The sequence below is a fragment of the Palaemon carinicauda genome, chromosome 1, assembly GCF_036898095.1.
Source record: "Palaemon carinicauda isolate YSFRI2023 chromosome 1, ASM3689809v2, whole genome shotgun sequence".
NCBI lineage: Eukaryota > Metazoa > Arthropoda > Malacostraca > Decapoda > Palaemonidae > Palaemon > Palaemon carinicauda.
The window spans coordinates 318332188-318346700 of record NC_090725.1 but is presented as its reverse complement, the minus strand read 5'-3'; the positions used below and the strand labels follow the sequence as shown (position 1 = coordinate 318346700).

At 33.6% G+C, this 14513-nt stretch overlaps 1 protein-coding gene across 1 annotated transcript in view; it reads left to right on the top strand.

Moving 5' to 3' along the window:
• Nucleotides 1-10910, top strand: part of LOC137658708 (major facilitator superfamily domain-containing protein 8-like) — a 62631-nt gene extending 51721 nt beyond the window's left edge. The window contains exons 5-6 of the mRNA XM_068393708.1: nt 6872-7074; nt 8314-10910. Coding sequence (XP_068249809.1) covers nt 6872-7074; nt 8314-9354 — 1244 coding nt within the window. The 3' untranslated portion in view covers nt 9355-10910. The remainder of the gene's footprint in view (nt 1-6871; nt 7075-8313) is intronic.
• The last annotated feature ends 3603 nt before the right edge of the window (nt 10911-14513 follow it).

Below are 14513 nucleotides of genomic sequence, written 5' to 3'. Positions count from 1 at the left end.
CTCAAGGCAGAATCCAATGGAGCTAAAATATACTATCATGATATAGAAGGCTCCAAACATGATGAAAACATTATTGAAGGTTTGTGACTCGGCTTCTTTTATTTTGAGAGGCAACCTGAGCAATAGCCACGTCTCACATGATGATGGCATTCATTTTATCACACTTTGATGCAACTTGTTAAGTTATTCTAAAGGTTTCTGCAACCACATCCAAATGTGCGGGAGGAATACTTATGTTTTAAAGAGAAAATGTTTTGAATAGGTAATGTATACAATGTGACAAGACTGTTCCATGCTGCTCACAGGAAGGTCTGACTATGAAATGATGTCAGAATCATCCGTAACATCTCCATTTGTTTTACTTACTTCAAATTCAGTGGTTCTGTAGAGGTTTGAACAACATACTGGAATTTTGATATCCTTGGCTTTTTTTCTGTTGGGTTGCCATTCATATAGAGGTGCATCAAGTGAATATAAATGATGATGTTTTTTTCTGAAGGTATTACTTGCAGCATCCATTCTGCTTTCGTAGTCATGTGAAGGGGCATCTTCAGATGTGTTGTCAATGTTCAGGTAGGTAATCCCAACAGTGTCATTCAAAGTACCAGATCCAGACAGTGTTTCTGAGTTCTCATCAAAATTGTCAAAAGCCATACCTGTAGCCATACCCAGAATCGATTTAATGCCCTTTGGTGTGATCTGTCTCTTATCTGATGTTAAACTTGCTATGTCAAAGTCCAGTTTTTCCACTTTCTAATAGCTAATATAATGACTGAAACAGTTCAGCACACTGATCAACTTTCGACTGCCGGTCATACTTTTGACCCTCATTCCGATAATAGTGCTTCGAAGGCTTGACTCTGCCTCTTGTTACAACATATGATAGCATCTTCGGAGTCAGAATTAATGAGGTGACCTGTGTGGTCACTGACTTGTTACATTTCAGTGGATCCTGTGTAAAGAAATGTGGAAAACTTAGGCATAATATCTGGGATTTTTGCCGCACCATTATCAATGTTATCTGCAGTCAATGGATATGACAATGATTCACTAGCTGCCATGAATTTGAGTATTTTTGAAAGAACAAGGAGAGCAGCGTTTTCCATCTAAAATTTACTGTTTTAAGAGAGGAGTAAGATTCATTGATAGTTATGTGTGGCATAATATCTGGGATTTTTGCCACACCATTAGCAATGTTATCTGCAGTCAATGGATATGACAATGATTCACTAGCTGCCATGAATTTGAGTATTTTTGAAAGAACAAGGAGAGCAGCGTTTTCCATCTAAAATTTACTGTTTTAAGAGAGGAGTAAGATTCATTGATAGTAATGTGTGGCATAATATCTGGGATTTTTGCTGCACCATTAGCAATGTTATCTGCAGTCAATGGATATGACAATGATTCACTAGCTGCCATGAATTTGAGTATTTTTGAAAGAACAAGGAGAGCAGCGTTTTCCATCTAAAATTTACTGTTTTAAGAGAGGAGTAAGATTCATTTATAGTAATGTGTGGCATAATATCTGGGATTTTTGCCACACCATTAACAATGTTATCAGCAGTCAATGGATATGACAATGATTCACTAGCTGCCATGAATTTGAGTATTTTTGAAAGAACAAGGAGAGCAGCGTTTTCCATCTAAAATTTACTGTTTTAAGAGAGGAGTAAGATTCATTGATAGTAATGTGTGGCATAATATCTGGGATTTTTGCTGCACCATTAGCAATGTTATCTGCAGTCAATGGATATGACAATGATTCACTAGCTGCCATGAATTTGAGTATTTTTGAAAGAACAAGGAGAGCAGCGTTTTCCATCTAAAATTTACTGTTTTAAGAGAGGAGTAAGATTCATTGATAGTAATGTGTGGACAAATCACAACCTTCCCAAACCTATTTAACATCTCAACTACTCAAACCCTGTCTTTATAACTACCATTGTGCTGAGTAACCAGTCCATTTTCAACGAGAGTCGGCTGAAAATTCATGAAGTAATTTCCTTTTTATTCCACCTCTTACCTGAAGAATATTTTCCAAATGACTCTGTACCAATCAAAAGGATTTGCAACGTGCTTCAATTAACTTTGCTTTTCCAGTACTTGCAGCAGTCCAACCAGTACTGGCTCTCTCTGCATCAGCCAAGCATGGTTTCCTACAACTGCTATAGTATTTTACTAACTTAGAAACAAAGTTAATTCTACCAAACTGTGCCAGGATTCTTTCATTGTTTGGAACCCTTGCAACCTTAATAGTCCATTTTCCTGCATCAGGATTCTCACAGTAGAAAGTCCCTCCAGTTCATTTCTTCTAGAACCTTTTATACTTTATGTAACACTGGGCAAAATATACAGCATTCCTCCTTATTTACTCTGGATGTTGAAGACACTGGTTGTATGGAAGACTGAAATAGGGGGGATTATGAAGAAGTGTCATTGTCCTGTCTTTGACAGTTCAGTGAACATCTTGGTATGGCAATAAAGTTCTTGTAGCAACATTTGTGATATCCATCAAATGCTCCTTAGTTTAGTGGAAAAGTGTTACAGAATGTAGCATATTTTGAAGCTTTATAAAGAGTCATTTTACATGATTTGGCTCATTACTATACTGTTGCCCACGTCCCGTCAGAAAATGGAAGCACAGTATCATCTCAATGGTATCCCAAATGCAATAGGCACTGGTATTAGGCCGCCTATGTTGTAGGATGATCGTCAGATATCATGAAATCTGAAATCCAGAAAAAAATGTTAAAACAGTATATTATATATAGATCATTTACTGTATATCATATATATGTAGTATTTAAGTATTGATATTCTATTTTTTTCCACACTACCTATATGAGGTAAAGGTCCCCTTATAGATGGTGTGTATGAAGCCATTTTTTTTTTTTTACCTTTATGAAGTATTATCAAACAACTTCCTTTCCCTGTTGGATGTTATATTCCAGTGGCTTTGGGTGATGTAGTGTCTATCCAAAATTTTGGAACCATGTAATTCTGATTTACCCAAGTTTCATCCAGATACGTTTATCAGTTTTACGTTCATACAATGGAACAACTGTTCCTCTCAACTATTCCATTGGGACCTTTCCCTCAGGCTAACACAAACTCTTGGTCAGCCACTCAACCCCATACTGCAGTGTTTCTCTTGTAGGGGTATTAATGGGTTGCTGTGGCCTGATTGGTAACGTCTCTGCCTGGTGTTTGCCAGTCGGGGGTTCGAGTCCCGCTCAGACTCGTTAGTGCCATTAGTGTCTGCAACCTTACCATCCTTGAGAGCTAAGGTTGGGGGGTTTGGGGGAGCCTATAGGTCTATCTGCTGAGTCATCAGCAGCCATTGCCTGGCCCTCCCTGGTCCTTGCTTGGGTGGAGAGGAGGCTTGGGCGCTGATCATATAATATATGGTCAGTCTCTAGGGCATTGTCTTGATTGCTAGGGCAATGTCACTGTCCCTTGCCTCTGCCATTCATGAGCGACCTTTAAACCTTTAATGTTTTTTTTTTCAACGTCTTGGCCCTTTCTTATATCCTCGTCAATAACTTTTACGCGCAATTTTAGCCTTAGAATAAGCCTATTGTGTTTAGCATTTCTCAGGTTTGTCTCCCTTTTATTCTACATATTCAACAATTCAAAGTACTCTATTTCTAGATCCAAGACTGCATTCACTTCTGACAACATCTCTTCAGATGCATCATTTTTTCTCAGACCCATTTGTTCATTAACCTGATTTTGCAACAATTCTCTTATAAAACTTCCCCCTCTGATTTTTTTTACTGGCCAATTTTGCTCACCAAGCTCCTGACTAATCATCTACAATCACCAATAGTCTCGCACTCAATTCACATATTTATTGTCTTTTATCGTACTGCATTTTTCCATTCATAAAGATATCGAGCAGGCCCAGAGAATCAACGCAACTTTGTTTCTCCCATCTACACACTTAGGCAGACCCTCCACTTCTATCATGAAAACATTTAATTACTCTAAATACCTTTTATACCATATATCAATACCGCCTTCTACAATTGCTTTCTGTTATTCTATAACAAGCTTCCTTTGGATTTCCATATGCCACATACTGCTTTATCTCTTTACTCTAAAACTTTTCATATAGTTTTTCATAATAAACACTTACCCGTGCATCATTTTAGACATTCAAACCATACTGCTCCATGTCTGTTTACCACTTTGTCTTACTTTCTCGATTAAAATCCTACGATTCCCTTTTCCTGCTTTTCTAAATAATGCCATATCAAATAAATTCTTACTTTTGTTTCACCATTATCAGTATACAATAGAGAAATCATTCATATTCCACTTTCCTTGGGAGCCTTTCTGTCATCCACCCATACCTTACAAGATTGTGGTAACCTATTGGAAACGTCCTTACCTAGCAATCTGCTGGACTGGGGTTCAAGACCCTCTCAAGCGCGATAGTTTGTTGTAGTGAATGCAACCACCTCACCATCCTTGTGAGCTATGGATGGGGGTTTTGGCGGAGCCTATAAGTCTACCTGCCAAGTCGTCAGCAGCCATTGCCTGGCCCCCTCTTGTCCTAGCTTGGGTAGAGAAAGGGCTTGGGCGCTGATCTCGCGTATATATGGCCAATTTCTAGGGCATTATCCTGCTAGATCATTGTCAGTCTCATGCCTCTGCCATTCAAAAGCGACCTTTAAAAACACCTGGTCAACCTCTGACTTAGAGTTATCTCAACTCCTGGTTTCTTTCAATTCTTCAGCTTCATAATTATTCTCATTAATCACTTCAACAAACATTTCCAGTTATACCCGAACTCTCTCCTCTCTTTTTGTCCTTCCACTGTGTCTCTCTTTTTATCTACTACATTCAAAATATCTTAAAAGTATTCCATTCATAGACTCAACACTGCATTTGTATTTATTCAGATGGCAACGGTCAATTTGCTTGTTTAATTTTGAATGTTTGTTCATCATTCTATACATGAATTTCCACCATGAAGAAATTTTTATTTTCCCAAATTTTTCCACATGCTTCTCCTTGCTGTTTTCCATCTTGTCTTAATTTGCTCTTGACTACAATAACCATCCCACATAAAATCAGCTTTTTCAATTCTAGAACAAATTTCTTCTCACTTTATTTTTGTATAACTCATTTGCCTTGATCACGTTTACAGTTACATTTCCAAACTTTCTCCCACTTAAAGTATTTTAACCTTTAATTTAACCAAACAACAATCAAATTACCCAAATATAAAGTAAATGCACTCTCTCTCTCTCTCTCTCTCTCTCTCTCTCTCTCTCTCTCTCTCTCTCTCTCTCTCTCTCTCTCTCTCTTGCCATTATACACAGCAATTTGTTCTTCTATCCATTTAGTGCTAACTCACAATCTGGCAAACGTTTTTGTACCATTATTATTTTACAAATGTACTTTATGATATTCTGTTTGTGCTGAAAATGTATACACGCATCAAACAAATAAAAACTTGCCTAAATATTTAATCTGTATAAGTACTTCTTTAAATATAAATACCTCTTTCGAAGGTTGATCAAGTTTCGATAACACGTTATCCCTGAATTGATTTGGTATATAGGTTTTTCTCTTACGGATGTTAGGATACTTTTTTTGGGGGGGGGGATTTTATATATATATATATATATATATATATATATATGTATATATATATATATATATATATATATATATGTATATATATATTTATACACGCATACTTGTACATACATACATGCATGCATACACACAAACACACACACACGCACACACACACACACACACACACATATATATATATATATATATATATATATATATATATATATATATATATATATATATATATATATATTAAATGTATGTATGTATGTATGTAGCCTATGTATATATGTGTGTTTGTGTAGAAATCACGAAAGGTGACACATGATGAGCATAAAATATGTATTGTAGCCACGAAAGTCTTTTCATTTTACCTTTCGTGGATATAATACACAAACACACACACATACGCACACACACACACACACACACACACACACACACATATATATATATATATATATATATATATATATATATATATATATATATATATATATTACAGGTGAAATTAGATTCATTTGATATGTATTGTGTTTTTCAGATAAAAGCCGTCACAAAAGTATGTTTGCCTTTTCCCTTTTGATATGAAATGTTCGGAACCTATGATCCGGTAGTGGGGCTCGATGTAAGTTTTATTTCATTCATTGATAAATAGAACAGCTCCCACATTCTCGATTCTTCCTAGTGTAAATATTTGCTAGTTACTGCACTGGTTTAGCTATGTGTGCATGACACTTATCATGTGATTACCAATGTATTAGAAGGATGCCAAGCATATAAATATTGGACTTCGTGGGTTTCATAAACCAACAAACGAAATAATTTCACAAATACTCGAATGGTAATAAAAATTTAAAAACAAACTTTTGGGAAACAAAACCTGAAAATTATCACGAATAGACTAGACTGACAATAGTAGCTAGACTAAAATAAAAGTCCATGAAGAAAATGCAAACAGTAGTTGCAGAATTTCAATCGGAAGAAGGTCAATGATAAGGAAAAAGACCATACATTCGGTACCTTGTCCTATTTGAAGGTCCTTAATATGCTGATGAATATTTGACTTTCTAGGTTTTATGCAATTTTCTTTCTGTGACAATATATTTCGGAAAATTGTTTAGATTATACAGAACTTTCATTAGTATCACTGCTATTGCACTCTATTTTGATCTACTTTTCCGTAACTTTTTATTTATCTCCAACTTGTAACTTGTATCATTGAAACTAACTTATCCAATATAAAAAAAAAAATATAAAAATTTATTTATTTCTACAGCAATACAGGCAGCAATAGCAGTTGCTTTCAGCCAAGAAATAATACCTGTGTCTAATTCTACAACGAATTATAACGCAACCGATTATCTGGATGAAGTGGAAGAAGTAAGCCATCTAGAATGGAACATGTATACTGCTGCGGGATGGGCGGCCGCTGTTTTGGGAATTATAAACTTCTTCACCTTCTTCCCTTGCATTTTTCAGGCAAGTATTACTCATCACATTTTAGCTTTTCTGTAAATTAATCAATAAAAATAGGCAGCTGGAAAGTGAGACTGTTACTGACAACTTGCTATGGTTGTTAACAACATGTTAGTTGATTGATCATAAGCGTCTACAGTCTTAATACTTCTTACAATGGATCATTCATGTTTCCTATTTCGTCTTTACATAGTGTATTTGCTTTAATTTCAAGCTTTTGTACTTTAATGAAATTACCCAGTATCAACAGGTGGCCTTTATTGATAGCAAATTTGTTCATATGGCTACTTTTCAGTTCATTTCAGTTCAGTTGCTGGGCAGAGGGATTCGCTTTTCCAATGGCATCTTCTTTAATGAGTAAAAAAAAAATTACATGTAACATATGATGATTTATATTTTATTCATATTTTTCAGAACACTCAATTAGTATCAGTTTAGTAACAAATGAGTGGTAATTAAAAGCCATGTCATGTAGTACGGATTAAATGTAGATTTTCTAATTCAACTCTACATTTTTACATAAGAACATTGAGGGACACAATAACTTGTTGAATTAACACAATTTCAGAGACGACATTAAATGACTTTTATTTTTGTTTGTATTCTACTCATAAAAGGCAAAGCCTTTCATGGAAAATTACAGCCATCTAAAGTTAATAACTGGAAAGATTATTCAAAAGATTTATTTTAATTTTGTTACTGTTCTTAGAATATTTTAATTGTTTATTGCTTCTCTGGTAGTTTATTGATTTCCGTATTTCCTTTCCTCTCTAGGTTATTTTCCATGTTGGAGCCCTTGGGCTTATAGGGTTGTAGGTTAGCAAGTAATAATAATAGTAATAATGAATGATGTAAGTTACATAGGCCAAAAACTGATTCCAAAATTCATAAATATGACGTCTCACTTTAGGATGCTGACTGTAAGTAATTGATCACAATGTAACAGTTGCCATTTTTAAGAATTAAAATTTAATAGATTGTAGTTTTGACGTTTAGAATACTGAGTTTGGAAAGTAACAGTATTAATCTTTTGATACTATCTCTCTTTCTGAAGATTTAGATGATTGTGACAATATTTTAGATAGTTATTTTGATTTCCAAGAATGATTCAGGTCTTAAGTAGGGACACCTTTGAAATATCATCTTATTGAAATACAGTTATTACCTTCATGGCTTGGGACCTTATCTGGTGTTTCCGTTTTCCCATACTATTCTAAATAACGATTATAATATGTTTTCCAGGAGTACCCAGTGGCAGCAAAAGAAGCCCAGATGCAGAGGAGTGCCGCTAATGCGAACGAAACTGAATTCCCAAATCCTGACTATAAAACTGTAGTTGCAATTCTGGTATCGTTTTTCATTACGCAGTTTGTATTTGTATTGATAGAAGTTGTTTTAGTGCCTATGTGCATGGATATGTATGCTTGGTCTGATGAAATAGCCCTGACCGTCATTGGTATTGGATTATGTGTAGCTGGTATTGTAGCCACTATTATGTTTGCCTCTGTGGGTGCGTTAGTAAGGAGATTTGATGAAAGAAAAGTGTATATTTTCCTTGGCTTGGTGCCTCTTCTCATATCAATGGCCTGTTTTATTCCAATGGGGAATACTTATCCCAAGATACAAAACTGTACACTAGAAACGGGTAAATTGCATCACAGAGAGGCTCGTAGCATTTCTCCTATGCTCCCATACCATTTAGGAGTGGTAAAAAATCACATGTACCCAATGATTTATGTAACGAAGCCTCTTAACTCCTCACAGGAAGAAGAGTATTCTTTAAAGCCACTTGTAGGGGAAATGAGCATTAGTTTTGTAGATGTTCCATTTTCGTATGAAATCGATGATCACCAATATACTGGAACCTTGGAAGAAGAGCATATTGTAACTAGAAGACGTCGTGGCATAAGGAGAGAGAAGAAATGCCGTGATACGGGCTGCCCTCCTGAACAGGAATGGTGCAAGTATACCCCAATCATTGAGCAGTCTCAGATGATCGTTGCCTGTTTCTTGTCCTTCGTTGGCTACCCCATTGCATTCACCTTGTCCAGCTCGCTTTACTCAAAACTCCTTGGTCCCAACCCCCAGGGTCTTTGGATGGGGATTCTCACGAGCATAGGAAGTTTTTCTCGAATGACAGGACCAATTTTTGTTTCATATATGTATACTGAATTGGGGACAAGATGGACGTTTGGTCTTTTGGTTATTGTTATGATGATTGTAATTTTTTTAACTTTGGCATTCTACAAGCGATTAGTGCCAATGAAATTGGTGAGCAGTTAAGAAGTGTATTTCCTACGATAAAAAGCTCCAACCTCTGCTAAAGGGGATTATCTACAGAATTTATATTGTAAAATGATACTTTTTTTAGGGTTATATGCATACAAGATAAAGGTACATTTGAGCTATACTTTTTAGACTCTTGTAGAGTCAAATTTTATATTATAGGCAATATCATGAAAAATTATTTTTTATGATTTGTAATAGTTACACTTTTAAACCAAATGATGTACAACACTTCATTCCTAGGTGCTTCACAATCAGTGAGACTTTATTGTCTTTCAGCTGTGATATGATATTCAGATATAAGAGACACTGTACATTTGGCATTAATTCTTGTATCTACTACCATTAGATATATATATTTCCTCATATGTTTACTGTTGTTGTGTTATTGCAGTCAGTATGATAGTGTACTGAAGATGGAATTCCTAATAATGAATGTAGAAAAACTATATACAAAGGCTGTTCAAAAAATATGCGGACTGACGTCATAAAGCAAAAAGTACTTTATTTAGAAGTTACAGGTCTGGGTCTTCTTCAAAGTACTCTACTTCGCAACACACACACTTATCCCAGTGGTATTTCCACTTGTTGAAACATTCTTGACACGCTTCTTTTTTAATGTCCTTCAGCTCCTACGTTGCATTTGCTTAAATCTTTGGAATCATCTTAAATCTTCTTCCTTTCAAAGGTCTTTTGAGTTTTGGTGTTAAGAAAAAACTGTATGGAGCAAAGTCAGGTGAGTAGAGGGGATGAGGAAGAACTGTGATCAAGTGTTTGGCCAAATACTCACGTGTTCGGAGGGCTGATGGGCAGTAGCGTTGTCGTGATGGAGAAGCCAGTCACCACTCCTCCACATTTGTGGCCTTTTGCAACGAATGTCCTTTCTCAGACATTTCAGAACAATGTAGTAACTCTGGTCCACTGTGGAGCCTTTGGGGAGGTATCATAGTGAACAACACCCTCTTCATCAAAGACAACTGTCAGCATCACCTTGACCTTGTATCGAACTTGGCAAACTTTTCTAGGTCTGGGGATGTTTCACCTATCCACTGGGACGATTGGACCTTTGTTTCAATGTCAAAACCATAAACCCTTGATTCATCACCTGTTACGATTCTGGACAAGAAGTTTCCATCTTCAATTGACAAACCTGGATGCAATGGACTTTTTGTTTGTCTGTCATCAGGCGTGGCATAAGTTTTGCAGCAACGCTGTGCATATTCAGTATTTTTGTCAAAGTCTCATAACAAGATCCAACTGATACCCTATACTCTTCAGCAAGCTCTCTGAGTGTCAGATGTCGATTTGCTCACACCAGGGTGTTGATTTTGTCAGCTTGTAGGTCGTTGGTTGACATGGAAGGATGTACAGGATTCTCATTATCTTCAAATGACTCTCGACCATCCTTAAAAATTTTCATACCACTTGAAACATGGCCTACGCTTCATAACATCACTGTAAGCATAGCAAAGGTTTCAGTCTCAAAATTTCCAAGTTTTACATAATTCACAGGAAGTTATTACTTCTTCGCATCATTCATTCTGAAATCTTCCCCCCCCCCAAAAAATGCACTCTGCTAAAAACCGTGTAGTTAATGCACAAATGAAAAGAAGGTCCTCAACTTACAAACATTCTGAAATACAAACACAAATCCTATTAAAAATAACAAAGATAAGGTAAAGAAATACTGTAATAAAACAATATTATATCATTTAATACAGCAAGCAAAAGAACTTTGTAATGAACTGATATCTATTTCATATGAAACCTAACTATTTTCTCACTTTTGTAGCTGGAAATCATATGCATGGGATTCAGGTTAGGCCTATTCTAAGCCAAAATGTAATAAAATTCGACTCAAAATATGACTTACAAACAGCTTCTTGGAACCAATTGAATTTGTAAGCTGAGGACCTTCTGCAATTGGGAAGTTGCGTCGTAATCAACTGATAAGTGCAAACCTAGCAACATTAAGCGGATTCCCCTAGAATGAAGTGGACCTGCGCAAATTTGCAATTCAAACATTCTGCATATTTTTTTTAACAGACCTCGTATATAGGTATATGTAAAAATACGTGTGTGCATGTGTCAGTGATATATATATATATATATATATGTATATAAATATATATATATATATATATATATATATATATATATATATATATATATATATACTGTACAGTATTTGTGTGTATACACACACACACACACACATATATATATATATATATATATATATATATATATATATATATACACTGTACAGTATATATATATATATATATATATATATATATATATATATATATATATATATATACATATATATATATATATATATATATATATATATATATACTGTACAGTGTATATATATATATATATATATATATATATATATATATATATATATATATATACAGTATATACATATATCGTATGTGTATATATATCTATTTATGCTGTATATATGTGTATTCATATGTATGCTGTCTGTATATATATATATATATATATATATATATATATATATATATATATATATATATATATATATATATATTATATATATATATATACAGTGCATACATATATATTAACACTGATATTTTTTTGTAGATTTTTAGTCCTCATTTATTGTTTCGTTCCATTCACCATTTAACAGATAGAAGTTATTTTTATATCATAATATGTGAAAGAAGTATTACTTTGGGTATGCAATATATTATAGTTTGATGCGATGGGTGTCTATATCTTCAAAGCCAGATTGACGTCAATTGTATTAGAAGAGAAATTAGGATTTAGCTAAAATGTTGTTAATCTTTCACACTTCAGCTAAATCATAGACAGGAAATTCTGGCAATATATTTGGACCATCCGTGTTCAAAAGGTTCGTTCTCTGGAAAATATTTCCTCTAATACTAGTAAAACACATTCCTGTAAACTTGAAAAATCCATAGTTTAGTAAATTATTATGGATATATGGTATTTTGATGAGTTAGACAAATTGTTTAAACCCGAATTAGGCAATTCAAGCTAAAACTTGATGTGATACTACTATTTTAAACATTCTGTACTATGAAATGCTATTTTTTTTAGATACCATGTTATACTTTATTATTCTTTAGCTTTCATTGCATCCATACCTCAAATTTCCAGCTTTTCTGTTTTTGCTTTGGTATACTGTAGGTAAAGTCTTTAGGTAAACATAATTTTACCCTTGACAAAATAAAATAAGCACTGAATGTGAAATAACAAAGAAATGACATAAGCTTATGGGGTAGATCCGATATATGAGACCACAATTGTATGGTATGTATGTAAAAGTGTAGATTTCTTCACCTATTGTACAGCAATGATGTAAACATCCACTGGGTAAGTACTGTACATACCCACGATCATAGTCTGAAACCATGCAGCATTTTACAGTAGTCGTGTTATTACTGTGTATTACTGTAAAGTTGTCTATTTTATTTTTATTTGATAGCTTCCAGAAAATCTTTATGATGCCCATTCTCTCATTTCTTTTTCCAATAGTTTCCAAGACTCCTAAAAATATATCCATACTTTGTTTTAATATGTATATAGATCAGTGAGAAATTTTAGGTTTTTTTTATGATAAGATTCTTTCACAGGTTTCAACATTCAACAATTTTGTGAAGAATTATTTTCTAATGATTGTGTCTAGTTTTATGTATGGTCCCACCATTTATGAACGAATTTATCACTCCCATGGTAAAACTAAGCAAATGTGTTTATTCTCTTAATATCAGTAGTTCAATTGTATTTATTTCTCGTAATTAAATTTTGGTGTTTTTCAAATTATATTTCTGTGAATGATATAATCTTCATTTGCGTGAATGTATCTCAAATGCGAGGTCCTTTAGTTGTCATTATTTTTCATTGAATTCCTTTTTCGTTTACGCTTGTATAAGTTTTTATTTCTTAATTTTTGATTGACTGATTCTATCTATGTGATTAAAATTCACATACAAAGACTACATTGATTTACCTAGCTGTGATATGTAGGCCTATCATTTCCTTTTCTTGTACTTAAGTTTATGAACCATTAACATAAATTCCTTGAGATTTGTCAATGCTAAGAATGAAAGATACAAAGTTGTATACACACACACACACTCTCTCTCTCTCTCTCTCTCTCTCTCTCTCTCTCTCTCTCTCTCTCTCTCTCTCTCTCTCTCTCTCTCTCTCTCTCTCTCATATATATATATATATATATATATATATATATATATATATATATATATATATATATATATATATACATATATACACACATTTATATATATATATATATATATATATATATATATATATGTGTGTGTGTGTGTGTGTGTATGTGTATTAGTTCCCATATTTTTGTATTGAGTATGCATTGCATTTATGGAATGTGAGTTTCTTTAGAGAGAGAAAAGATAATTTAACAGATATTATCATATCTTGCCTCTTATTATAGTGGTAATTAAGGGATTCTGCTCGTTTCTGTCTGTGCTGAAGTCGAATAAACGAGTATCCTTTTAAATTAAAGATAATTTTTCCATGATTTTTATGGAGAAACTATCTTCTTCCTATGTATTATGATGGATTTTTGTCCATGATAATATCACATCTCGGGTCATTTTCATATGATTGAGTTAACAGTTGCGTTATTTGCTGCAATATATGATCCCATGTTATGGTATAAGTTTTGTAAATTTATGTAATATGAAATGTGTCAACCAGGTATGCGAGAATACTCTTTTCATTAATAAAGATATAATTGTGTATTTAATTTTATATGGTCAAATTATATAAGGTATTAAAAGATAATTTTTAATAAATATTTTAATATATTCCAACGCAAAATGATTTACCTGACTGTGAAGAGGGCAATTCCTGTTTTTCTATCCTTGTGGTAAATGATGAATTACTCGTGTCTAGCATCTTTTCACTGTATGTGGGAATAGCATAACTTGTTTAACAAACATTTACCAATATATATATATATATATATATATATATATATATATATATATATATATATGTATATATATACATATATATATATATATATATATATATATATATATATATATATATAGATATATATATATACATACATACATACAGGGTGTCCCATGAAGATGTTCTCA